The 27,911-nt window shown below is 36.5% G+C and overlaps 2 protein-coding genes and 2 long non-coding RNA genes across 4 annotated transcripts; 2 read left to right on the forward strand and 2 right to left on the reverse strand.

The window, feature by feature from the left end:
* Positions 1 to 1,510: 1,510 nt before the first annotated feature.
* LOC135167770 (uncharacterized) lies at positions 1,511 to 3,524 on the forward strand. The gene is made up of 3 exons (XR_010299917.1): positions 1,511 to 1,770; positions 1,840 to 2,170; positions 3,403 to 3,524. It is a non-coding gene; the product is annotated as an uncharacterized LOC135167770 (long non-coding RNA).
* Positions 3,525 to 4,601: 1,077 nt separating this feature from the next.
* On the forward strand, positions 4,602 to 20,739 carry LOC135167769 (ras-related and estrogen-regulated growth inhibitor). The gene is made up of 6 exons (XM_064131298.1): positions 4,602 to 4,942; positions 5,852 to 5,965; positions 18,839 to 18,895; positions 19,656 to 19,729; positions 19,887 to 20,153; positions 20,362 to 20,739. Exons 2-6 carry the CDS (start codon positions 5,869 to 5,871, stop codon positions 20,515 to 20,517), a joined length of 651 nt encoding a protein of 216 aa, XP_063987368.1. The 5' UTR covers positions 4,602 to 4,942; positions 5,852 to 5,868; the 3' UTR covers positions 20,518 to 20,739.
* Positions 11,167 to 16,116, reverse strand: LOC135167771 (uncharacterized). Its single transcript, XR_010299918.1, has 3 exons — positions 15,934 to 16,116; positions 15,561 to 15,716; positions 11,167 to 12,401 (listed from the first exon to the last, which is right to left on the reverse strand). It is a non-coding gene; the product is annotated as an uncharacterized LOC135167771 (long non-coding RNA).
* On the reverse strand, positions 20,700 to 23,270 carry LOC135167768 (transcription initiation factor IIE subunit beta). The gene is made up of 4 exons (XM_064131297.1): positions 23,072 to 23,270; positions 21,893 to 22,157; positions 21,590 to 21,796; positions 20,700 to 21,115 (listed from the first exon to the last, which is right to left on the reverse strand). Exons 1-4 carry the CDS (start codon positions 23,131 to 23,133, stop codon positions 20,795 to 20,797), a joined length of 855 nt encoding a protein of 284 aa, XP_063987367.1. The 5' UTR covers positions 23,134 to 23,270; the 3' UTR covers positions 20,700 to 20,794.
* Between the last annotated feature and the right edge of the window lie 4,641 nt (positions 23,271 to 27,911).

Consider the following 27,911-nt stretch of genomic DNA (forward strand, 5'->3'; position numbering starts at 1 on the left):
CATTTCTCATGTTCTACCAGGGAAATTGCTAACTACACAGGCGTGTACAATTCTTTAGAACAGACGTGCAGTCAAGATTTGATGGGTCTTGGAATTAGGAAACTTCCCGAAAGACATTCCCAATCATTCAGAAGAGGGCCAAGCTTGGTTGAATCTAAACTGCCAAGCCTGGTATTTGCTAGCATGAGGCTGGCTTCAACCCAGGCAGGAAATCACCAATGGCCCAGACTTCACCCAACCCATTCCCAAGACTAGGTAATCTTGGATCAGGCTTGGCATCCAAGCCTGGATCAATAGTGGATGATCATTGGAATGTAACGTGGGGCCAGGCCTGGCCCAAGTTAACTTATTAAGGCTGGTCCAGGCCTTCGAACCAGTGCCCTTCCAGGCTCATATATTAAAAAATGCCTAGGGTTTATTCAAACAGTTTATAGTACTGAACATATCCAGATAAATTACAAATGGACCAGATACCCTGTGGCAGTCGAAAACTTACTTTACTCTTATGTAACAATATGGGGTTAACAATTAGGCATAATACCATAGGACATTGCCATCCTTTGGTTTCATGTGTAAGTAAAATCAGCATGTCGCCTAGTGAAAAAGAAATGAATTTCAGGCAGGTCGTCAGTCTGGGCCCAGGACTGGTCGAGACGCTATGAACCAAGGCTGAATGAACCAGACTTTTGCCAGACTTGGCACAAGCTTGGTACCCAAGTTTGATATCAGGAAAGGATCCAAGCCTGGGTTTTCTCTGGTGTAACTAAGATACCAAATCTGATGGAGTCTAGGAGTACCAAAGGTTGGTCAGCCGAACCTGGGAATCGATGGTAATGCCAATCTACGGCCAAGGCTATTTCGATAGGTCATTTCGAAACCCGGTAGTGAGCCCAGTTCATAGCCTGAGTCAAGCTATCCCAGTCAGGGTACACCCGATGGTCATCTCAATGGAGTCATAAAATTATGGAGAACTGATTCCAGTCGATTATTTCTTATTTTTATTTAAAAAATCAACAATTGTCTTGTGTTAATAGTTAATTAATTAAATATACATCACCTGCACAACTTAATGCATCTAATACGATGTTTTTTATACATTATGTTTAATTTTTTGATAGTAGATTTTTATAACAATGTTATAAATGGAAAATAAAATAAATATGTGTTAATTTTTATTTCCAGTCAATTCAATTCCAAGCCCTGCTTGATCCCACGCTTTAGATTAGGATTAGGATTTAGATTAACTTGGATCAGACCTGCTTTATCCTAGTGGGCCTCACCCTGGGACCAAACTGAACTTCCCAACGTCGGTTCAACGTATCACTCCCAGCATATCCCACGCTATGACGCCAGTCGAGAAACACTCTTGGCTTGTCTTGCTCCAAGCCTGGTCCAGGCTCGGTCCAATTGCTAATTCCTACCCGGATCGCCTTTACACCCTTCTTCAGTCTATAATTGTAGCTCTCTTACCACACCGTCTTTCATTTTTTTTTAGTTCATTTATGTAGGTTATCTGGTCAGCTCATGAATCTGAATGAAAATTCTTTAGTTAAAGATCAAATTCGTAGTTCCCCCATCAACTTTGTAATTTCTGGAAGCACTGAAGTGGTGCAGTGAGTTGTTCCAACGAAGATATGTTTATTAGTATCAGAAATTTTTTTTTAGACAAAGACGCACTTATGGGAAGTTTCGGGGGTTATTTGAAGTTCCTGACGGTTATCTCGACCGTTTTTGGAGGGATTCTATATTACGTCCCCATATCACGTTCATGTGAGTACAATAAATGAACTTTAATGATTATTCATTAGCAATAATGACTGTACATTTTTTTTTCTCTAGATTTCCGCAGAGGTTGTCATATTCTTATTGACTTTGTGGCCTTCTCCTTGAAATCAGTCCTAAATTCATTCGACGCTGAATCTGAAAGTGTAAATCAGGCCCGAGTGACGTTTCCAAATGATGTGAGTTATCGGGAATTCCCGAGAGGCACCAAGCAAGAGAGACGTCAGAGAAGGGAAGAAATTCGAATGAGACGTCGAGGCCAAGACGTTAAGAAGGGAAATCAACAGTTGTCAACGGTACAACTTTATCCCGGTGGTGGTTTACAGCTTCAGAAGTACTTGAGGGAGTCTCATAGCCAGTTTGGAGAAAGCGAAATATACATGTTGAAGTAATAATTTGCTGTAGGTCTAGCGGGTGGAAATTCAGTTCAGGTTCAGATTAAAATCGCATAAAACCAGATGTGAAGATGGATCAAGAAGTGATCAAGTAATTGAATCAGGCTTTGGTCAATTGTGTACCGACGCTTTTTGTCAGAATTCGATCGGATTGAGTTGATACGAATTTGATGGAATGGCCGACTGTCGGCCAGCATTGGCCCAATGTCGGCCCACTGTCGGCCATTCCTCATCTCCTGTTAGGGTAGGGTGGAATCTATTTAGATGTATATCCAGTTCTGATGTGAATAATTCACTCGGGAAGTAATCCCACGTTAGATACCAAATAAATCAGAGTCAGACGATCACAGTAAAGCAAAAAAGGGATCGATTGCGAACCTTTCATAAAATATTATCGGTGCATATATTTATAATGAACATTTTGGATGTTGTAAACATGTTCATTCAACAGTTTTATCGTGGTGAGCCAACTTCTTATTTTTACATAAATTTTCCATTATAATTTATTTGAACAGAATGCATAGAAAATTAATTAAATTGAAGAGAAACTGCGCTAAAATGTGATACTGCTTGTTGCCATGACAATTCCCAGAATATATTTTCTGAAAAATGTAGTCAGGTGAGGATGATCAGATTTAGATGGACAAAATATTACTCAAAGTATTACATGTCAAAAATATTGTTGGAAAGAATGTTATGTGTTGTAATGATTTTGCTGATTATATTTGAGTACTAAAGTACTCAATTCTGGAAGATCCAATTGAGGAAACTAGAAAAAACTTACACTTATTTTAAAATCAATGTTTTTTCCCATCTGTGATATTTCTCTGAATAATTTGTTATCTTGATATTTTTGTTTAATAATGTTTTATCGTGTGATATCTTTGGTTAAAAAAATTTTTATCATGTGATGTTTTCTCATGTAATCGATTGACATCATAACACTATCAGAATGATTTCCGGCTGCCTGAACTCAACCTTAAATCATCTGCACTCCATCAGATTCTGATCAGGATCTCCTCAGCGTTGGATAGGATCAAAACCTGATCGATTTCTGATCGGACTATCCTGATCATATGAAACCAGACTCCGGTCGGATCAATTTCTGACCCTAAACTCAGGGTACCTAACTCAATTTCCACTCGTATAAATGGGGCAAAATGGATCGTCGATATTTTGTGCCGTGAATCCAACTAACTGAGAATTAAACTAATTTATTTCTCAGGGAACCAAGAAATCCCGCGGCCATAAATTCAAAATGGAGCAGCTCCACCATAAGACGACGAGACGATGATCCTTTGTATTCCGAAATCGATGATGTCAGAACTCTAAATAGCACACCTGATGTCAGTAACAAAAACAATCCAGATTAATGGTATGATATAAATTCCAACATTTAACGAACCAGTTCCCTTTCAGGAAATAAATCAACTGAAAAAGAGAACAAGCAGACGAAGTCCACGAGACGAGACAGAGGTTCAAAAATTCGTGCAAAAACTTCGTAAATTACGGAGAAGAATTCGCTCCATAGTGACAGTTCCCGATGAAAATTTTAAACTTCAAAAAGAGACTGAAGCTCTTGCGATAATAGAAGAGCTCTTAACGAGCAGTAATTATAAGATTGACTCACAGCAAGTAAAGAAGAACATCATGGGAAATAGACCGGAGGGTGATAAAACGGTTGGCGATGTTAATCACGAGGGGGCAATTCCCTCCGAGAGAAAATCTCGCGGATCGTCAAGGCAGGGATCCCCACGAGCCATGGACTTACCGACAGTTGAAATTGAAAAGCTCTGCGATGATTTGGCAGCTCCGCCGGCTCTGCTGAATGGTAATCCGACTGTCGTCCCCTTAAGTGGTCCTGTAACTTACCATCAGAGTAAAAATTTCAATCTAATTAGTTTGCAGGATGGAATGATTATTATTTTGGAAAACACTAATTGTTAGACTCTACGTAAGATGACTATTGAGAGCATAAGACTAAGTTTTTCGAAAAATAAACATTTCACCCTAAAAACAAATGGAATTGAAAATTTTACTCTGATGGTAAGTCGTACAGCCACTTGACCCGATAGGTGTCTACATTCATAAATTTCTAATTAGCGTAATTAATCGATTATTAATTATTCAGACAGGGTAACCCCCATGTTAAGAAACACACTCCACTGGATTTTCGGAGCATGTCCAGGGTCACATGGAAAATAACACGAGTTTAATATGGAGATTGGAAATAATGAAGTATTTAGTATTTTAAATTCTTCATCTAGACTTTAACTTCCGCAATAAATATGATATGTTTATTTACATATTCACGAGGCTATAAAAATGGCCAATAAAATCACGAGGATAAATACGAAACTGGGGAGAAACCAAGAAAAAATGGAAAATAACATCGATGCAATGTTTGGCATGAGTTTTGAGTGTGAGTCAAAAAAAGATCGCGGCGGTCTCTTGGGTAAGACCGAAGAAGAATGGTTTATCATGTTGACTGGTAAGACAGTCGAGCTCGAACCGAGAAACGGGCCGGACCTTTCTCACATAATATTCATTCCCGCGAACTGTTTAAAACACGTGACCCCCTTTTCCATTGAATAAACACGCGTGAATGAGTCAAGTTGATAATTAAATTCTATGCTCACAGCCCTCGAGCTCTTCATAAAGTACGAAAATAGACGAAGAAAGGGACTGAATTAATGTGTAATTAAGAGTGAAATTAATTATCACTCGCTAAAATCCCAACTCTGAGAGCTAAATTATTGCTGAAGGTGAGTAAACATTTTTTTCATTGTCTTCGAGTTTAAACTTTCAAACATGTTTTCATCCATTTCTATAACGGTATTGTAACGAGTAAGGGATTGAGGACAATGCGTGAATGAAATTTCATTAATTGCAAAAGTGTAATGAAAGAGCGGATCGGTAGAGGATGAAGTAAAATAGTATAAAAAATTGTTGAAATTCCGGTGAAGCACATGCGTTCTATAAATGCACTCGTCTCTGTAATCCCCTCCTCTCCATAATAATGCTGAAGTCATTTGTTGAATAGGTTGACTGATTTTAATTTACTTTTATGTACAATAAGAAAGCGACGTGGTCTAAACGAAAACAAATTAATCAGTCGTAAAAGTTAAAAGATGTATTAAAAAAAAATGTTGTTTTAATAGAAGATAGTGCACCTGTGGGGTGATTTTATCGTGTTACGGGGTAACTTTTTTAATAGAAGAAAAAGTGTTGTTATGCAAATAGAAAGAAGGGAAAAATTATAAATATGACAGGATTATGTATCTCATAGTGGCAGTTATTCGTGTGACACGTGCGACCCTGGCCGCATCACTGAACTTGCACTCAGCGTCATCTTCCTCCAATCCCCCCCCCACCCCCCACCCCTTCCGCGTCTCTTGATTCTTTGGCACAAGCAGCTGACAATTTCATCGACCTTGATCAACACTAGTCTGTGATAAATTCCTCGTGAATCGAATAAAAAATTGTACGATAATTGTAAATTCCTATTCATCAGTCACTAAAATAGAAAGCACTCTGCTCAGCATTCACTCGAATTGTTATGAGACAGACTCACCAAGATGCACTTAAGAACAGTTGGTTCAACTCCCCATCAATCACATTTGGCTTCTCAAGAATGTAAGAATTTATTATTTGAAAATTCTCTTGAGTTGCAGTTTCAAATGTTAGGAAGATGACGTCAAATGCAATTAAGGGAATAAGGAGGAAGAAGAGTTCATTATGTGAAGTCAAAGTCGCTGTGATTGGAGCACCTGGAGTCGGAAAAAGTGGTAAGATATCAATTTATAGTATTAATTGTGTGGATAATTCGATGTGGCTTTAATCATTGAAGTAAATATTGGATAGAGTAGTGCAAATAAATCATTTAGATTTTATTTTTATTTGTACTGTCGCCTTGTTCGTAGTCTATCATATTTGCATTATTTACATGATTAGATTCCTCCCCTTTTTAAATATTAATTTTACATTTTACGATTTTGTAAGAAGTGATGTGGTCTTCCCCATTGCGTACACAAATTACCAAAATTATTTTAAAATAGAGGAATGCTCTAATTAGAAAAAAAGTACCCAATACTTTGAATTATACTTTGGACAATCTCCACACCTCTGGTATAATCAATGTAAATTACCCAGAGAATCTATTGTCAGTGTCAATCGTATTAGAGCAAACCCCTACCATCTAGGAGCATCACTATACTGGATTGGAATAATAAGTGACCCGAGCTGCTCATACTGAGCACAATCTCAGAATTTTGACCACATCCTGTGGTACTGCCCAAATTTCCGAATCCAAAGAAACCCATTGACTCAGGAGGTCTCCCTGCACTCCTTAGACAACCAACAAATTTGTTGATAAAACTACCTTTAAGTATATAAAAATAGATTTCCAATATTTAAAGGAATGTAAATTAAGATTTTAGTGTTAGATTGACAGTGTAAATGAATTTTATACACAGATTTCAACACTTTAAATAATAATAAAAGGAAACTTCTGTAGTAGTTCAAGGGTTCTTGGTTCTGCAGCCTTTAAAGTGGAGATAACCGAGTTTAGGAATGAAATTTTTATTTTCTCAAGATTTCTGTGCAGCGTTGCCCTTTCCTGGGTATATTTGGGATAGAACCATATTACATGGTCTGTCCTGAAACTCACAGTCGTAGGAGCAGCTCGCGTCGTCTACAATGTGAATTTGGTCGAGAGAAGCATTTAGGTGGTAGTGATTAGCCCTTGCCCTATTTACCGACCTGATAAAAACTGGTGGGTTTTTGGTACCCTTATACCATGATTTGGGGGCTCACTGTAGAAGAGTAGATGGTTTTGATTTTTTTTTAATGTACACTAAGAAAGAAAGTTTTATGAGAAAGAGATCTTGGGTTGGCAAGCAAAGTGAGAATAGGACAAAGCTCTCTAGCAGTTCATGCCAGAAAAAAATTGTAACGAATTTGTTTTTTTTGTGTTGCGTTCGATTAAATTTTCTCAGTTCGTCTCGTCATGTTTTTCAACTCTTTATGGGTAAAATTTAATAATAAAAACTGGAGAAGAAAATCGTGTGTGAAATATCTAAATAGAATGATATTTATAAAAACTGAACTCCATTGAACTTTTCTACTGATTATTTTTTTCATCCCAATTTCAACCAATCAAATGGTGGCATTTCCCGTCACGTGGTACAAGTAAGAGAGTTTTACTTCGGATATTTTTCGGATATTTCCCTGTTTGTTGCTAAGCAATGAAAATATCCGATAAACAATTTGTACGCGTTTCAAACCCCAAAACTGTCATTACAAAAAATCAAGTTCAAAGACTTTACCTCGACATGAGCAGATTTGGAGGAGAATCCTTGGAGATTATTGATCAAAAAATTAAAAATAATGTTCCTAATAATACAGTGAAGACAAAACCCACAATTTGGAAACAATTCTCTGCATTTTGTGCAGACAGAAAATATACGCTGGAGAAGCCACAACTACGAGTGAAAAACCATACTATATGACGTGAAATGCCACACATTTAATTGTTTGCAATTGGAATGAAAAAAATAATCCAGTCAAATACCCCTCGACCTTCAAAATTAATCGGATATTTCCCTCCAGTTTCCCTGCGTAGCACCGATCGGGATAAGATTCGCAGAAAAACCCTCGCGCTTCGCGCTCGGGTTTTTTAACCTGCGAACCTTATCCCTCTCGTTGCTACGCAACGAAACTCTCGGGAAATATCCGATAATTTTGAAGGTCTTGGGGTATTACTACTGATTATTTTTCCCACCCAAATTTCAGCCAATAGAATTGCACCATTTGTTGATATTTTGTATAGCCTACCTCGAATATCAGCGATTATTTTTCTCATCCAAATCTTGGCCAATAGGATTGCACCATTCGACGTTATTTTGTATAGTCAACACGGTATTTCAGCGGATATTCTTGAAAATTACACTGGAAATTTTGCATGTTGATATATATAAAAAAAAACAAATGTTGAAGTAACCCTCAATTGTATCTGACAGATTAAATGGCAATTCGTTGAAAATTATGTCTCATGGTGCAATTCTATCGGCCAAGATTTGGATGCAAAAAATAATCCCCCGAATACCACTCGAACTTCGAAATTATCTGATATTTCCCTCAAGGTTCCCTACAAACAAATAAGCTCGTCAAGTTTTCCAGAAAAATCACTCGCGCTTCGCGCTCGTGATTTTTAAACTGGAAAACTTGACACGTTCATTTGTTTGCAACGAACCTATCGGGAAATATCCGATAATTTCGGAGCTCTTGTGGTATTATATGCGATAATTTTTTGAATATTTTGGTAAACAAACGACACTTAACCAAATAAACCTCTTTTCATGTCATGGCACAATTCTCTTGGCCGAAATTTGGATAGGAAAAATAATCCCCTGAATACCACTCGAGCTTCAAAATTATAGAATATTTCCCTCTAGGTTCCCTGCATACAAATGAAGTCGTCAAGTTTTTCAGGAAAAATCACTCGTGCTTCGCACTCGTGATTTTTTAGCCTGAAAAACTTGACTCCTTCATTTGTTTGCAACGAATCTATCGGGAAATATTCGATAATTTTGAAGCACTTGTGGTATTATATGTGAATATTTTTTATTAAACTTTGCAATAGAATTGAATTTTTTAATAAAATTGATTTTATTTAATTATTTTGCGTCCACCCAGATTTCCTTAGAAAGAATATCCTTGGATCAAAAAAAATTCTGTAAAAACTTCTCTAATATTTAAAATGTCTAGAACCGAAAAAGAATTGTAGAAAGAATTTAGATTTTACTGTTTGTCTAAACAGTGAAATTAGCCATAATTAAGTTTTACTAAATTTGATTGGGGAGAAAAACCATTTGAATGGGTATGAAGGAAAATTCTTAAACATAATTTAAACAATTTCATTTCCAAAAGAAAATTGTAACTTCGCGTGACTTGATACGCAAAAACCTCTAAATTTGAAAATATTCTTGATATCAATTCCTCATTTGCAATTTTTCTGTCCACGAGACAAGTTCTTCAATTAATATCAATATTTCCCATTCTTAAAATATTATTCTTAATCACAATTAACCAATAGTGATTTCTGTCTTCACCAGCAGCTGATAAATCGTTGAGTACAAAAATAATTCATATCAACATGCTCCATAAAATCCACCACAGAACCATAATTAAACGACCTTGAAATTATTTCTAATCATCTATAACAAATAATCGAAGGTCTCAAGCACCTGCGAGTGAAAATATAATATAAATTCCCCCTCATTTTTCCCCATTTTCCCTCTTTTACTTTATGTCACGACTCGAGGGAATAATGTGGAGCCGATAACTCATCCTGAAGTCCGGGGATGGAGATGGTAGGATGGTAGGTAGAGAAAACGGGGCCTCTGAATTATAGAGATGTGATTCTTGCAGAGCTCGGCACACTGGGGGGAAAGTGCCGACGCGTCTTACAAGCAATCGAGCATTTTAGTTTGTTACAGTAATAATAGTTTCTTCGGTGTGTTCCGGAAATTGCAGTGTGAATTAAAGTTGCTACAGGCATTTTCAGAGGTCCTTGGCACCTTCAACGACATTTCAAAGCTCACTTTGTCTCAGGCCAGACACCAAACTTAATATTTTGTCTACTACGACTTGAATTTCGCTGAGTCGACCAACGTTTGATCCAGATTAATAATATTTTTCGACTAAATATATGCAGATACATAAGAATTGAATGACACTAACGATGGCGAACGAGACTGAAATTTAATATTGTCGTTTAATCTTCATATTTACTGCGTCGCAACATGTTCATAAAAAAAAAAATACCTATTTACAATTTTTGACAAGCGGAATCGGTATTGAAGTTGATGCAACACCTCAATTTTATGCAAACACGCACGGACAATTTTCGTTGAAAAACTTGGCACATTCGCGAGAAATTTCTAGTGGATTTTACGGAAGATCTCTGGCCAGAATTTTTACGATAGACAATTAAGCATGTGCGGCACCTTCTTAGACGAAATTCATTCTGTTTCCGAATGGAAGCCGTGTATTTGATCGATTTTGACATTCTCCAAGTTCAATTGCAAGATATCTAGGCTGTTATGAAACGCAAAAAACCATGTTTTTTATATCATGTCTTTATGTATGTGATGGAAAATTCACAATTTCGAAGATTACGGTAAAATTTGTAGCTAAAAATCTGAATTTTCAATTTATGATAGCTATCGCTAATCTTTACTTTGATGCGTCGTCTCAGCTCGATCGGTCCAGTAGTTCCTGGGATATATCAACTTTTATAAATTTTTTTTTCTATATCTTAAAAAACACCGTAAGGATTTCTATTTTTTCTAAAATAGTGGTATCAGTGGATCCTATGTATATCAATCGAAATATCTACATATTTTATGGTGAAATTCATCAATGTGAGCATCATAAATTAACAAAAAATTGTAACTATCATAACATAAAAGTCTGCCCTTTTGGATCGGCCCAATTAGCCAGGTGGTTCCAGAATATCTCATAAACCACTCAACAGATTTTATGATGAAAAATCCCCTCGTCAAGAAAACTACACAAAGACATTTTCAAAATTTTGTTTCTTCACGTTTCAGACCATTACACATCGTTTCCAAGCAAAATGGGACTTTTTTTTACCTCGATTGGATCATTCTAATGCTTTCACTGGGAAGCAAAAAAGTATTCCGGATATTTGATCTCTTTTCTATCCAATGAATGCATTCAGAATTGGGAGTTGCAACCCTGGTGGGAATTGTCAAGCATTGACAACAAGTCCATGTTTTGTTGACTCTAAACTGTCAAGTTTGGCATTTCCTAGCATGGGTCTGACTTCAAGCGATGGCGATGCCAATCTAGGGCCGACGTTATTTCAATAGGTCACCTCCCAGTCTGGTAGTGAGCCCAGAGGCACTTTAGAAAGCTCTAAAGTGCCTCTGGCTTCAGCCAATGGTCAAACAAATGGAGTCATAAAATTATGGAAAATTGATTGAAGTCGATTATTTTTTATATTTATTTGAAAAGTCAATAATTCTTTTATGCTAATAGTTAATTAGTTCCAAGTTCATTAATTAAGTAGACATCTCCCACACGACTTAATGTATGCAATGTGTTTGATAGCAGACTTGTATAACAATGTTATAAATGAAAAATACAATAAATATGTATTAATTTTAATTTCCAGTCTGTTCTGTCGCAGAATTAGTCTCTCTCACTAAATTTATTTTATTTAAAAAATATACTAAATTCACAATTCTCAGATGCTAATAGTTAAAAATTTTCCCAGAATTTTAATTTCATGAAGAAATATTATTATTACGGATTTGGCTGAATTGCAGTCATTTCTTGTACTTTTTTTTATTAACGAAAGAATTTTTCCCCTTGAAAATCTTTCTCAAACGCGATTTTATTACCGTTAAAATATTTTCCTCTCTAAATATTTCATTATGGTCGAACTGTTCCAAAATTTTAATCCCGACACTCAACATAGTTGTTCCATTTCAGTTGGTTCATATACTTCAACACATAGACTGCTACACCAATCCGAACGATTGTAAAAATCTTTCCATGATCCTCATTCTCTTATTAAACTTCAACGTTTTTCGCTTTTCTCTCTCTCTCTCTTATTTTTTTGTTCAGTATCTCAGTGCGTCAGTGTCCCAACGCATCAGTGGGTCAGTGCCTCCGTGTCTTGCGTAAAAAATTTTCGGTTTTTGTCAATTCAAAATTACCCGCCTTTCGGTTATATTGATGATCCATTTTTTTTCTTATTAATTGCTCTCCTTTTAAAATTTTTACATTTCAACAGGTGTATAATATATCAAATGAAGTGTTGATAATTAATTAAACGGTTTAATAATTAATTAATAATTTCAATAGGTAATTAAACATTTAATAACTAATTAAACGTTTTAATAATTAATTAAACGTTGTAATAATTAATAGACAGTTCTCAATCACCTCCTGTTTAATCATAAGGTCTGGTTGACGTCAGGCTTTGGTGTAGATTAGATTGGATCAGGCCTGCTTTATACTGGTGGGCCCATACTGGGCCTCACCCTTGGGCCAGGCTGATCTTCCCAAGCTTGATCCAATGTTTCACTCTCAGCATATGCCACAGTAGACTCACGCTATGACCCCAGTGGAGACCCAGGCTTGGCTTGCCTCGGCCCAAGCCCGGCACAGCGTTGGTCCAATTGTTAATTCCTATCCGGGTAACGATGACGAAAGATACGAAAATTAAATATGGAAGCTTTATCAAGATTAATGCGGAAGGGAGTGAGAAAAGAGGTGTGTGTGTGTGTGTAAAAATTACGGGTGACAAGAATGCATTGTCCCAGAGGGGTTGAATTTTTCTCACACACGTTAATTTCGTTTTCTGTCCCTATCTGGGACTCTCTCCCTCGGCCCCATTAAGTTCGTTCTTATCGAGGGGTATGTGCTCATGGGAAGGGGGAGGAGTAAGAGAGGAAACGAAACGAAACGGTGTGGAACGGATAAGGTCTCGCATTATATTAAAATTAGCCCGAGTTTTTGGCGCTTTCTGCCGTAATGAGCGTCGGCAGTCCCACCGCGTAACATACTAGGGGATTTTTTTGCTTTTGCCGGTGGGAGTTTAATGTGGTGTAATTAAAAAAAATTAGAAAGAAATGAGGCACGGATTAGTATTGGAAACGAAGCGCGGGAAAAGTGGATATAAAATAGTTCATTGTTAAATAATTTCTCGGATTGCAATTTGACGAGGGGATGAAAAAAAAATTGATGGCTGTCGTTTGAGAAGAAAAATATTTTGAAAAAAGTAGCAGTGCGTTGTTTTACTGATAGCGATAAATTCAAGCGGGGGTGACCTAAAGACCGGTCACCGATAACTTCCTGACCATTCGGTTTTGTTCATCGATTTGGAATATGTTTTTTTTGCTTCTGAATGGAATCCTTTTGTTTGAACGATTTTTCGATTCTCTGATTTCAAATGCAAATTATCTAGAACTCTATGAAACGCGAAAAAAGGATGGTTTTTTCATCATCTCTTGGTATGTACTGGGAAATTGATAATTTTGAAGGTTAATCTTGAGAAAATTGGAAAAAAATCTGGTAAAATTTGTAGCTAACAATCTGAATTTTTACTTATGATAACTATCATTAACTTTACTTTGATGCGTCGTTCCAACTCGATCGGTCGACGTGTTCCTGAAATAGCAAGTTTAGACAATTTCGTTTTTTCTTAATATCTCCAAAACAAGGATTACAAGGATTTCATTTTTTTCAATATATTCGTCTCAGTGGTGTTGCCATTCTTGTTTTTTTTCTACCTTCAGTATTCTATACTCAACAATTTAATGAAAAACTGGGATAGCAAGTTGAAATTTGTTATGATCATAGGTATTACGATATGAAAGCATCAGATGTTGGATGGCCGCAATCCATCGGGTGGTTGTTACAAAATTTATTTTGTTGAAGTTTATGTTACCCACAGGCTAAATATATTTGTCTGAACCCCCTGGCGAATGTCAGTACCACAACTAACTCACGTCGCCAATATCTACCTTTTCATTTTTGCAATTAAATTGGTGCGTATCCATTCGGAAACATACTAGCAATCCAATTGGTAGAAATGAAGGAAACGTAATAATAACGCGTAAAGTACCGGTCACATCAATTCTGTCGAATGGCGTCGGTCGCCTGTTTGTTTTGCTTATTACTATTCTCGAGGAGCCTGAGAATTCAAGAAAATTGTTGGAAAAAATTTCTAGAGTTCCCAAATGAAAAATGGGAATTTTCCATCTTTTTAACTTTTTTTTCATTAAATCGGAAAAAATATTAAATAGTCCCGAGAGTTTCGTTATGTAGCAATGAGAGAAACTGGAGGGAAATATCCGATTAATTTTGAAGGTCAAGGGCTATTTCGCTGGATTATTTTTTTAATTTCAATTTCAAGCAATTAAATGTGTGGCATTTTACGTCATGTGACATGATTTTTCACTGGTAGTTGTGGCTTCCAGAGTATATTTTCTGGCTGTACAAAATGCAGAGAATTGTTGCCAAATTGTGGCCTTTGTCTTCACTGTATTAGAGGGTTCTAAGATTTTTGTTGGTTTTTGAGAGTGGAACAATCCAGGTCTTTTTTAGGGTCACTTGGAGGACTGAGAGGAGCACATTTGGAAGCAATTAAGACAATTCTTATAGCGGAAAACGAAATTTTTGAGTATTTGGGAAACTTCGGGGAATTTCTCTTAATTGAGGTTTTCCAACTGTTTTTGAAGAAATTATTATATGGTTTTGGCCCGAGAAACGCCAAGCAACAAATGAATAGGAAATTGAGAGGAAGAATGACACGTCGAGACCTGTGTGAGATGAAGGGATAGATATTTTCCACAGTCATTAATTATAATACAAAGAATATCTACTGCGTATGTCATCACGCAACATTTTCTTTTCAAAAGAAACGATAATTAAATCGAGGACAAAATTACGATTCCCCAGGGGAAATTTTCTTTTTAAAGATATAGTTTGATGTAGTTTTCGATAATCATTGAATTTACTAAAGGGCAAAGCTACTCAAACTCCTCTAATATATTCATCTTCTCGTATCACCCCATGGGGATGCCCTCGAAATTATTATGTAGTCGAAAATAGTTTCAGTGTTTATGGCGAGTGGTGTTGGATAACGAAGGGGAGTAAAAAAATGTAAAAATATTTTATCGCAAATCAATCTTCCAGACTAGACACAGCGGATAAATAATTCTAAACCGACAAACGGCAGCTGCGTAACAACTTCCACAAGCTATTTATACATTTTACCTCGAATAGCCCTGAATCTCAGAGTTAAGCATGAAACATCGTAATTCTGTCCACTTATTTTTTTTTCTCTCATGCAAACCACAAATTATATTTTCTTCGTTGAAACGAGGAATTCATGAAGTTTTCTCTTCATGAGAAAATTTTCAGACCGAGATGCCGATGATATTTTGCCGGTGAATTGTTGAGTGTCGGAAGAAAGGTGAGAGTGAAGAATGAAATGGCCAGAGGTTTTTGAGTTCATTCGATCCTTCAAACAAGTCACGCACTCAGCCCGATGTATTTCGAGAGCCATCGGTATGTCTCAATACCCTCTCCCTCAATTCACCCCATCGATAAATCTCTCCTCCTTAATCTCAGAATTAAAAATCCTGAGGCGCTGTTAACACCGAATATTCTCATTTTAATTGAAAAATTCTCTCTTATATCTCCCAGGTCCAATCATGTTTATTTAGGACAGGGTAAAAAAACAGCCCCAAGGAGTTATCTCCTCGTGACGTTGAATAAAATGTTGGAATTAAAAGGCTCTGGACAGGGAAAGGATAATAAATGAGCGATAAGTAAACGTACCTCGTGAAAACTTTTTTTATGTTATTCATTTTTTTTTCCACTGCCGACGACAACGACAGGGGAGACAGGTTGACGGTAAAAATAGTGTGGTGTACCTCGAAACGGGTCACTAGGTTGCCGACTCTCGTTCCGTTTCGTCTCTCTGGATTAACAAGCCTTGGAAAGAGAAAAAATTATGATGAGAGTGAACTTGTTCATTTTGCCACAGGGGATGTGGGAAAACACAGTGCGAGTAGCACAACTTTCATTACTGGCTTTTTGAACAAGTAAATTGGAATAATTCAATGAACTTTCAATTACAGTTCAAGGAAGGTTCCAGCCTTTGAAGAAAATTTTTTCGTTTTTTCGAGAAAATTTTACTGCATCATTTTACCTCGGGAATGTCATTGCGAAGGCTTTTGATGACTTCGCTGGCTGAGAATTCAAGTTTTTAATTTTCTGTTATGAAATTTTTTTTTATTCCTAGTTGAATTTTTGACGTAGTTTTATGCTCTGACTAATGATGTTCGCTTCATAATTATGAAAAATTGGCGAGAGGGAGTGTTATGAAGATAACCTGTCAACAGTAAAAGTTTTAAATTACTTATTAAAATTATTCAGAATTTCAGGGAAATTTAAATGATTATTTTTCCCACCCAAATTTCAGCCAATAGAATTGCACCATTTGTTGATATTTTGTATAGCCTACCTCGAATATCAGCGATAATTTTTTGAATATTTTGGTAAACAAACGACACTTAACCAAATAAACCTCTTTTCATGTCATGGCACAATTCTCTTGGCCGAAATTTGGATAGGAAAAATAATCCCCTGAATACCACTCGAGCTTCAAAATTATAGAATATTTCCCTCGAGGTTCCCTGCATACAAATGAAGTCGTCAAGTTTTTCAGGAAAAATCACTCGTGCTTCGCACTCGTGATTTTTTAGCCTGAAAAACTTGACTCCTTCATTTGTTTGCAACGAATCTATCGGGAAATATTCGATAATTTTGAACCACTTGTGGTATTATATGTGATTATTTTTCCCACCCAAATTTCAGCCAATAGAATTGCACCATTTGTTGATATTTTGTATAGCCTACCTCGAATATCAGCGATAATTTTTTGAATATTTTGGTAAACAAACGACACTTAACCAAATAAACCTCTTTTCATGTCATGGCACAATTCTCTTGGCCGAAATTTGGACAGGAAAAATAATCCCCTGAATACCACTCGAGCTTCAAAATTATAGAATATTTCCCTCTAGGTTCCCTGCATACAAATGAAGTCGTCAAGTTTTTCAGGAAAAATCACTCGTGCTTCGCACTCGTGATTTTTTAGCCTGAAAAACTTGACTCCTTCATTTGTTTACAACGAATCTATCGGGAAATATTCGATAATTTTGAACCACTTGTGGTATTATATGTGATTATTTTTTTCATCCCAATTTCAACCAATCAAATGGTGGCATTTCCCGTCACGTGGTACAAGTAAGAGAGTTTTACTTCGGATATTTTTCGGATATTTCCCTGTTTGTTGCTAAGCAATGAAAATATCCGATAAACAATTTGTACGCGTTTCAAACCCCAAAACTGTCATTACAAAAAATCAAGTTCAAAGACTTTACCTCGACATGAGCAGATTTGGAGGAGAATCCTTGGAGATTATTGATCAAAAAATTAAAAATAATGTTCCTAATAATACAGTGAAGACAAAACCCACAATTTGGAAACAATTCTCTGCATTTTGTGCAGACAGAAAATATACGCTGGAGAAGCCACAACTACGAGTGAAAAACCATACTATATGACGTGAAATGCCACACATTTAATTGTTTGCAATTGGAATGAAAAAAATAATCCAGCCAAATACCCCTCGACCTTCAAAATTAATCGGATATTTCCCTCCAGTTTCCCTGCGTAGCACCGATCGGGATAAGATTCGCAGAAAAACCCTCGCGCTTCGCGCTCGGGTTTTTTAACCTGCGAACCTTATCCCTCTCGTTGCTACGCAACGAAACTCTCGGGAAATATCCGATAATTTTGAAGGTCTTGGGGTATTACTACTGAAAATTCACAACTTAATCAAACTTTCGATGGAATATGAATATTAAAAAATAAAATGACGTGAGTTATGATAATATTCGCGGAATAATTGAGCGGAAGCAACATTTTGATGACTTTTAGACCATTTCAACAAGAAAACCTCTGGAATGTTTGATGTTTTAAGTTTTTAATGGATGTGATTTTATTTTCCTCCCTTACATAGGGGATACAATCTAGTATTTTGCCATGGCATGGATGGAAGTTTAAATTTTTCTGCTGTCAGGAAGAAAAAATGTCTTCAACACCGACAATTTTCTCTCTAGGATAAATCTCCATTCAATGACAGCTCATCAGAAATAACTGATAATAAAATTATGACTTTTATCTTGTCGATAAAAGTGATAATGAAATGTCTTTTTTCGATCGTTCTTCCTGTGCTTCGTCGGATGCCACTGGGAATTCTATTCGCTTGCCAAAGGGTGAAATACGAAAAACGAAAAGAAACTGAAAAAAAAGGTAAAGGTGAAAAAGATAGAGTGAAGGATGAAAAAGGCGAGTATTCCTGACTGAACTTGCATCCCCTGAATATTTAGTGGCTTCTCCGGAGTTAAAATTATTTATTACTCTCGATTCGAATCTACCATTCATAATAATCCATGTTTCATCTGAACTCAACTCCCCTTTAACTTTTTTTCTCACCGAATTTCCCTTGTTCTTCTCGATCCGTTTATCTCATTTTCGTATTCTCTAAGTGAATGAATAAAAAAAAAACTCGGTCGAGTGTTAAGGAGCCCTCGGACTGATGAAAAGACCAGGTATCGTTTGCGATTCAAGCCACGATGGCTGTTTGAATATTCATCAGGAGAAAAGGATAGGTCCTTCACTCGGATAATTACATGGATCTAAGGGAAACTAATTATTTATTCCTTTGTTACCACTGGAGAAAAAGAGGGTAAACAATTGAAACTGAGTTGAAAAATTTCTTCAACTTCTTTCCGGATCAAATGAGTTTTCAGAAATTATTTGTTCATGTTTTTACGTCGGTGGAGGCCTCACTGGAATTTTTGGTGTTTGTCCACGTGGCGCAACTATTGTATAAACAATTGAAACTGGGGTAATACGTATTTTATTGCTGGCCGGAAGACTTAACGACACTCGTAAATAATGATTTAATGCCGTAGAAGAATTGATATGCTGCAGCTGGGTGAGAATTTGGTTCTCGTCAACTAAAAATTTATCGTTTGTTGCAGCCTTGACCGTGCGATTTCTCACGAGAAGATACATCGGGGAGTATGATCATCAGCAAGGTGAGGTAAAACGAAGATTCATGAGGATTAAAGAGTTATTGTCGATATCGTCCCATTTTTCATGTTTTTTGTAAATTTTTGGGAAATCGTAGAGCACTTAAACAAAAAAAAATATACTGTTTTTAGGTTTTCTCATTATCAAAAGACAAAGTTCCGTACTCGTGTGTTCATTTTTTAACTTTTTGGTAAAGTTTTGTTGATTTTTGTAAAAGTTTATTGAGAAAGTAGCAAAATTTTCCTATAAAACTTAAAAACGGAATATTTTTTCACGTCAATTTTATGAATTGTTTCTCAGATATTTATGAAAACTAGAAGAATAAGAATATATCAGCAATAACCCTTTAAATAATATTGTAGTATAAAATACAAAACGCATTAGATCTTCCCCCTTATTTTTCTTTTTCGTTCGGGATTTTTTTCTTTCTCAAATACCTTGAGGTCTCACGTCTGGTTTAAATTAGTCCGACGAATTTGACACGAGACGGCTGAGATGTGTGACATTGATTTTTCGAGGAAAACATGTCAACATTTGTTAAAAATGCTCGACAATTTGTTACACTAAGTTAATTGGAATGACCAAACTTTCTGCGTTATTCTATCTCATATTTTAAAGACCCTCAGGCGATTTTCTATTGTTATTATAAAGTTGGGGAAACGTGTAGTAAAGATGTTTGATATTTTTTATAAATTATTTAGCGACCTCTAGTTTGAATATTCATGCAAGTATTTACTTTCAAAAAGTGTTGTTCTTCAATTTCAGAGAACCGCTACAAGCACGAAGTGTTGGTGGATGGTGAACCGATCCTCTTTGAAATTTTAGACTCCTGTCCCAAGGTAACTTTTCTGTACCAACCAAACGCTCTCAAGATACTCAGTATCCACCACTCATTTGCACATTTTAAAAAAGCCAATGAGAGAGAATGACACTGACAGATATCTCAATGTTTTTTCGACAATTGACTTTGAGATTTTTCATCGAATGTCATTTTAGAGTGATGATGAAATACCGACCATGGAGACACTTCAATGGGCTGACGGACTTTTGCTCGTTTACTCAATAACTGACCGTAGTTCCTTCAACTTTGTAAGAAAAGCCAAACAAGCTCTTGCTGTAGCTGACCCAGAAGCTGCTATGCCGCTAGCAATGGTTGGCAACAAAGCAGATATGGTACACTTGAGACAAGTCAGTACTGAGGAGGGTGAAATTTTGGCCAAGGACTTTGAGTGCTGGTTCAGTGAAGTTACAGCTGCTGAACAGGTAACTTGGATAAAATATATTTTCACCCTAAGATCAACATTTCCTCATTTTAATCAAATTATTCACTCGAACTTCGCAGCATTTCTGACAAGTCATATTTATCCTGAAACTTACTCGAAAATGTGAATCATAAATGCAAATATTAATTCTCGTGGAATATCGTCTATCAGTTTCTGTTAACAAACAATCAATCTATTTCATTTCCTAGGTTGCCCAAGTGGCTGAATCATTTCACGAACTCTGCCGGGAGGTTCTCGCTGCTCGACGAAGAAATAAACAATCACTGTTGGATCGTATGTTGGGAAGTAAAGCAACACGTGCCTATTCGCGTGGAAAAAGTGATTCTGCACTTCCTAAAGATTAATCATAACAAACAATAATCACTGGAGTACTTTTTTTATGTGCAGGAATAAGATTTTTGTACTGATAGACTAATGGTACGTTTATAATTGCCAAAGGATTAATGATTTTTGTATTTGAATTGACAAAGTTTATTATTAAGCACCTGAGATATGAAAAAAATTATATTTATTTTGTACTCATGAATAACTTGTGATTATAAAAATTATATATTTATTTAAAAGAGTTCAATTGGCTAGATTAATTTATACACTCATCGAGACGATCTCACGATTAATCGCTCACTTATTCTCATCGTAGGTTTCTAGCACATCAGCCAAATGTTCGTTGTCTCTGGGTTTCTTGAGATTCTTTCGTTTGTTGTTTGGTTTCTTTCGTTTTATTGGAGCTGGCTTCTTTGGTCCATGATCCTGCATCGATCTTATACCTTGTTTCTCCAAGTATTCGTCGATTTTCTGATCGTCCATTGCATCTACAGCCACTGCACGCCAGAGTTTCTGAAATTCCTCGTCGATTGGTAACTGAGCTGTTTTGTCGTTGTAAAATACTATTTTCTTCTTGTCGAGGGGTCGAACTATGAAGAGAATCTCGTGCTGCAAATGCTGCAATATTTTTTCAATTAAATTTACGTCATCGAGTCATCTTTTTGAGTTATTTTGGGGATAAATTCGGCAGGACAGGATCAGTAAATTCATTACAGTTTGCAAGTCAAGGGCGATACAATTTTTATGGCCAATGTTTTACGTATAAAAGTTTTCAAATGGAACTAAAGTTTACGGAGAAAAAGTTCTTATCCGCTCATCCCTCCCTTATATAATTGATTTTTTCGGACGTATTTGTAAAACAAACTGCACATGACTTTCGAAACAACTATTTTTACAGATATTTGATTTGATAATTAATGAAGCCAAACGAATAAAACCAAAAACGATTATGATAAAAACGATTAAGAAGATAGAAACTTATTGATAATTTAATTGTTTAGTGTTTTATTAAATTTGATCTGATCTGTCAGGCCTTTATAAGACGAAAAAAAATGAAAATCAATGCAAATAGTTTTTTTATTTATTGCTAACCTTCAGAGCTCGATCACAATGAGGTAAACTCTCCTGGATATCGTCCAACAATATCCCGCCGAGTCCTTTCAAATCCTGTTGCTTCAATAGTCTCAGTAATGATTTTTTGTCTCTTAATTTGTACGTAGGTCTGAATACAAATTTGTTATCGACTACATCAATTTTTGGATTTTGAATGAGAGCTTCAGTAGCCAACCATTGTTTGACCTAGTGGTAAGACAATTAAATAATAAGTATCAGTGCATTTATAATTCTTACATTAGGATAATTAAAGGGCAAATCATATGATCCATTTGAACTCACTTTTGACCCCACATCCAGTTGATTCGTCTCATCTAAAATATCATCTAACGTCAAAGGATGATCATCTCCGTCTTGATGCCTCGTTTTCATGTGTTTCACAATTTTTGCCAGCACTCCAAACTTATACTGTGAACTACCAGGCATTGTTTTGTAGGTAACATTGTCGAGTTTAGGAGCACTCGACACGGAGGAAACTTTTTGTTTCTTCTTAGTCTGCTCATCTCGACTGGGCTCTTTCTCAGGTTCTCTTTTCTTTTTTTCGATTCTAAAACCAATAAAAACCAAAAATAATTATAAGTATTTTCATTCATGATGATTATTAGTATTTATCTCAATATAACGAAATAGACATAATTGAAAAGTACATAGTTTAAGGTGAAAAGGAAATGAGGGGTCAATAAAATGGTAGTAGATAAATTTGAGTTGGTGAAAAAAAGAGAGTAAGTCTCAAAAATGCACAAAACTGAAGATAAATAATTTACAACGCGAAATTAATTTTGAAACTTTTGGCAATGGGAGCAAGTCCTGCAAATAAATCATGCAGGTGATCTATTAAAAATCTCCACCTTTCAAATTATAGGTAACAGATCAAATTCACAAAAAAATTAAGAAAAAGACTCCTAATTTTAAGAAGCTGTAACGTTCTTCGCTAGCCATCTGCTTCACGTAGGATAGACTTAGTATTAGAATTTTAGTGGAATATGATACCAAATTATATTAATGTCAAATGCAGTCAAAAATATTCATTAAAAATCTTTAATATATAAAATAATATATATATGTGATACATATCTAATATGTCATACAATATATCATATTTTTATACATTTTATTATATAAAAAATAATTTAAATGATAATTTTTCATGCGTAGTACATATTTTTGAATTTATTTCATATTTTAACTTTTGTAATCTTCCAATAATTTTTTTATGTTTTAAAACGATATTCTAAAAGAGAGAGAGAGGGAGGTTTTGTTTTCATATTTAATATAATTCATAATAAATAATTTGTTTATCAAATCGAACAATTGCCTACGCTTCATGATCGTATACACGTTTTTATCTACTAAAAATAGGAAAATATTACCAACAATAAACAAAACGAATGAGTTTGTTGTATCAATGAAATATTGAACACTGGACTTTGAATTGAGGTTAAATATTGTCTTGTCACTTACACAGGTGTTGATATTGCCCTCTTCTTGAAGAGCTCCCGCTCCCTCAACAACGCAGGATCCATATCCCGTAATTCCCTAGAAATCTTATATATTTATCCTAAAAAATCAAATTCCCAGGGCCCATCAATCAAAACAACACGTCGACCGAACAGTAAAACCACTTCAATCTGAAACCCACAAACTCCAACAGCTAGCGCCCCTATCGATCACCCGGTGCACTACAACAGCCCGCGCATGCGACTCACGTGACTGGACATTTGATTCTCCAAAAGTGTCAGACAGGACAAGATATCTCCTCGTCATAAAACTTATTGATACGAACGTCGATAAAAACCAAAAAAAAAAAAACAGAAAACAGTAAATAAAAACATCAATTCCGTTGACATCACCAATTGCTGAACAAATGGACATTTTTAGTTGCTCCCGATGGTTCTACGTCAATCACAGTAACGCAGACGTCCTGAAACTCTTGTTTCAGCTTGAAAATAATGTATTCCATTCACTGTCGCAATGTAAATTTATTGGAATGTCCCATATACGTGGATTAAAGTAACCAAACACGAATGGCCGAAAAATAAAGTACTGGAAGTGAGGGATAACCTCCATCTGTTTCGTTGTATTTTCTTTTTTATCGAAGTTTTCTGAATGAAATGTGGATCGAAGAGAATACGACCAAACGCCATGGTATGCTTTATTTGGACGGTGGTCAATGAACGTAAAACAAAATCTATGTCCTGGGCTACACAGTTTACACAAATGTGCACTATACACCGAAAAAACAAATTTTTGACATTTTTAACTTCCGGTTGAATGTCGCGGTTCAATTCAGCGTTGCGTCGTCATATCATTAACATAAAAAAAAAATAAGTTAATTTTTACAACTTCGTCGCGTTTCGAGGTACATCAGTATGATATTACAGCTGATTAGCCGATGACCTGAGTAATTATCTATATGCTATTGCATCTAACCTTCTTTAGACTAATACTAGAAGTAAATTATTTTTTTGCAATCTGGCCCTTCAGGGCTATGGACTTCGATTCTAAGCTTTGATGTCTCAAGGTAGTCCTTGTACGCCTTCCCTTGTGGCAGTTGGGGAGGAAGTCAGCCAATCATACGCTTTTAATTGATGGTGGTCAATTAAAAAACCGGGAGGACGATTTTCCAAATGACAGGTTTTTTATTTAACCTGATGATTCATTAAAAACATGTGATTGGTTGAGCACCACCCCCCGCTCCCCTGGACCTTTTCCTCCGCCATAAGGGAAGGCATATAAGAGCTAACCTTAGACAATGCAGCTCAGAATCGGTGCTCATAGCCTCACAAGCTCGAAGATGCAGACTGCAACTCTGCATGGTCACTGACTATAGCTGCGAAGGCCTCAAAACTAAGAAAAAACATTAAAAAAATAATTGATTTCAGAGAAGTATTCATCTTTTAACTGTCTAATATAAGGAAGTTATAAAAATCACTTGGAAAATCGTATCTCCGTTTTTCATCGGATCTGTGCTTTTCAAAAATCCAAGCGTCACAGGCGAGGAACTTCAATATTCATCGGATAATTCATATGTAAAGTATTAATGTACTAGGATTCGAATGAGGATATACGGCTCCAGTTGGATCAATGTAGGATTCCACGATGGAATCACGATTGCTTCCAACCTGGCTCTCCTAGACTCGATCTCCAATCCTGGTTCTTCCTTATTTCCATCGTCAGGATGAACATTTCTCACCTGAGTATCACTCATTCTTCCAGGCATTTCTGGATTTTCCATACCGAAAAACGTTGAACTTTCAATGGAAATTAAAAGTGTTGGAAATTTCCAGTAAACGTACTGTTTGAAGAGAATCATCCGATAAAAATAGCACATCTGCTTCATAATTCCGGAGTCAAGCATGGTTGTAACAAATTTTACGGAACCATCCCTCATTTTTTTCAGAAAGTTCTGTAATTTTTATCGGAATTGGCTGTGAAAAAATAAGATTTCGTCACGTAAAATTTCCCAATCGATTACGTCCCAGGTAGGAATCGCCAAGCTTCACGCCCGGGCCGACCGTGGCTTACAGCCACGGCTGACCAAGCCGGGCCTAATCCTAGACTCCACCAGGCTTGGTATCTTAGTTACACCAGAGAAAACCCAGGCTTGGATCCTTCCCTGATATCAAACCTGAGTACCAAGGTTGTGCCAAGCCTGGGAAAAGTCTGGTTCATTCAGCCCTGGTTCATAACGTCTCGACCAGTCCTGGGCCTAGACTGATCAACTGGCTGAAATTTATTTCTTTTAACTAGGCGGCATGCTGATTTTACTTACACGTGAAACCAAAGGGTGGCAATGTCTTATGGTATTATGCCTAATTGTTAACCCCATATTGTTACATAAGAGTAAAGTAAGTTTTCGAATGCCACAGGGTATCTGGTTCATTTGTAATTTATCTGAATATGTTCAGTACAATAAACTGTTTGAATAAACCCTAGGCATTTTTTAATATATGAGCCTGGAAGGGGGCTGGTTCGAAGGCCTGAACCAGCCTTAATAAGTTAGCTTGGGCCAGCCCTCGTTACCAGGCCTGGTCCCACCTTACATTCCAATGCTCATCCACTATTGATCCAGGCTTGAATGCCAAGCCTGATCCAAGCTTACCTAGTCTTGGGAATAGCTTGGGTGAAGTCATTGGTGATATCCCACCTGGGGTAATCAGTCCAGGCACCGCCACAACTGTAATTTTTCCTGAATATTTCTCGCCGTGCGGAAAATTGAGACGAAATTTTTTGAATTTATTTTACCAGTCGATACCTTGAACGTTATTGGATATTTAATTCAATATTTGCTGAGCGATTGGCTGGGCAATATTCAAAACTGTCGACCCTGGAGAGTTTGCCATATCGTTTTCCATACGCAATGGTAAGCTACACTACAATGCACCGTCTTTCAGAATGCATTAGGGCTACTGGTGATGTTGCATTGTTTGCAATGGCAATGATTCAGATAGGTGTACCACGGGTATACACGTGCTCATGTTTGCATAATGTACAATTGCATACCGATAAAGTGTACGGTATAGTGATCAGGTGGAATGGGGGGATGAGGTACGTTGTGTTGCCAAGCAATTGGCACTTTGGGGTAGAGTGTGACGGTTGAGTCCCTCTCCACGGTGTAATATCGGTATTACCCGGTGGCGTTGTGTTCATTCATTTAACTTGCTCCGGAGTTTCTCAGGGATAACGTAAATTATATGTTCGATCCTTGTGGGCTTCTCGATTTTTCTGAAACAGAAACACTTAATTTTCCACATTATTGTACGGATAGAAGAATTTGACAATGATTCGACGCAAACTTCAGGCCTGAGAAAAAATACTATGCCGCCTAGTAAAGTTTCTTTATCGGCTTCGGAAAACTTCTGTATCGGCCTCGTAACAATTCAGTCTCATGCAACATTTCCCATGTCAAAATCCAACGTCGGCAATAACCGGATGTAGTCGGCGCTCATTGCTAAACAATTCCCAGGTAGGAAATCACCAATGGCCCAGGGTTCACCCAAGCTATTCCGAAGACTAGGTAAGCTTGGATCAAGCTTGGTTAAGGCTGGTCCAGGCCGTGGAACCAGCCTTAGCATGCTTGACCGTGTTTTTTACTCCAGGTAAAGTCCTGATGTACCAAGTCCTAGTTAACCGAACGAGGACCCGACTTTTGAAATCAGGTAACCTGATCTGGACTTGATGTGACACGTAAACACATCGCTAACACAAATCGGTCGTCGTGATTGAGTTGGGTAAATTAAACTTTTGGTAATCTGAATCATTGTCCATGACGAGGGTTTGAACCCAAGTCGTTCCAATCTTTTTCACAAAAAATAGCACTACACCATTCGTCTCTAGTCCTCATACATAAGCGCAGGATTAATTAGTAGTGGTTTCACTACACTACAACAAAACAGCGAACTCCTACAACGTGACATTTGGGTTTTCGACCTGCTTTTGAAAATTAGTTAGTAGAAACGTTTCAAAATTGAAATATAATTCGTGAAGGGGGTGAAACTGGAAAATCGTTGATGCTCGTGAAATTAGCATGTGATGGATGGAACTCAAGCTATTGAAAAAATGGTAAATAAATAACCAATGTACTTTAGATTTCGGCGACTGAAAATTTATAGAAGATTGACAGGCAACCTGACCAATAGACACCAACCAATGTGTACACCGTTCCCCGTTTTATTGCTTATCGTGAAAATATGAGAAAGGAAATTGCGTCATTCAATTTACCTTTTAATAAAAATACCAATTAACGACTATGCCATTTTTAATTTACGACGATTAATCAACATTTTTAATGAGAAACACAAACAGATGCAGGGGACACCAGCTCACAAAGAGTGGAGCTGCGAGTAGTTAAAGCTGAGGTCTACCGTGTTGTGTTGATGGTGGAAAATAAAAGTGTTGATGACCATTAAGCTTTTGCATCATTATACGTTTATATAATGAAATTTCTGGTTCATAATGATCCAGTTCGTATTCGTCAAAATATCTCTGACGATTTAGGTGCATCGTTATTTCTTTGAAAGGAACAGACGGAACTCCGAAAAGTAATTTATAATTTATGTAATTAAAAGTGAATTCTATAACTAACACACAGGAGGAAGTTATCCGGTCATAAATGTGTATTTAAACGAAGCAAATATTTTTTGTTCTAAACTTTTTTGCTTATCTATAACCGTTTCTATGGTCACCGCTTAAATTATGAACTTGTTATTTAATGCCAGTTCCATTATCACCTTCAAAAATAAGTTAAAACAATTGTGTAATACCATAACAGGTTTGCGATTTTTTTTTAATTGAAAAAAAA

The sequence above is a fragment of the Diachasmimorpha longicaudata genome, chromosome 11 (genome assembly GCF_034640455.1).
Source record: "Diachasmimorpha longicaudata isolate KC_UGA_2023 chromosome 11, iyDiaLong2, whole genome shotgun sequence".
In the NCBI taxonomy this organism is placed as follows: Eukaryota; Metazoa; Arthropoda; class Insecta; order Hymenoptera; family Braconidae; genus Diachasmimorpha; species Diachasmimorpha longicaudata.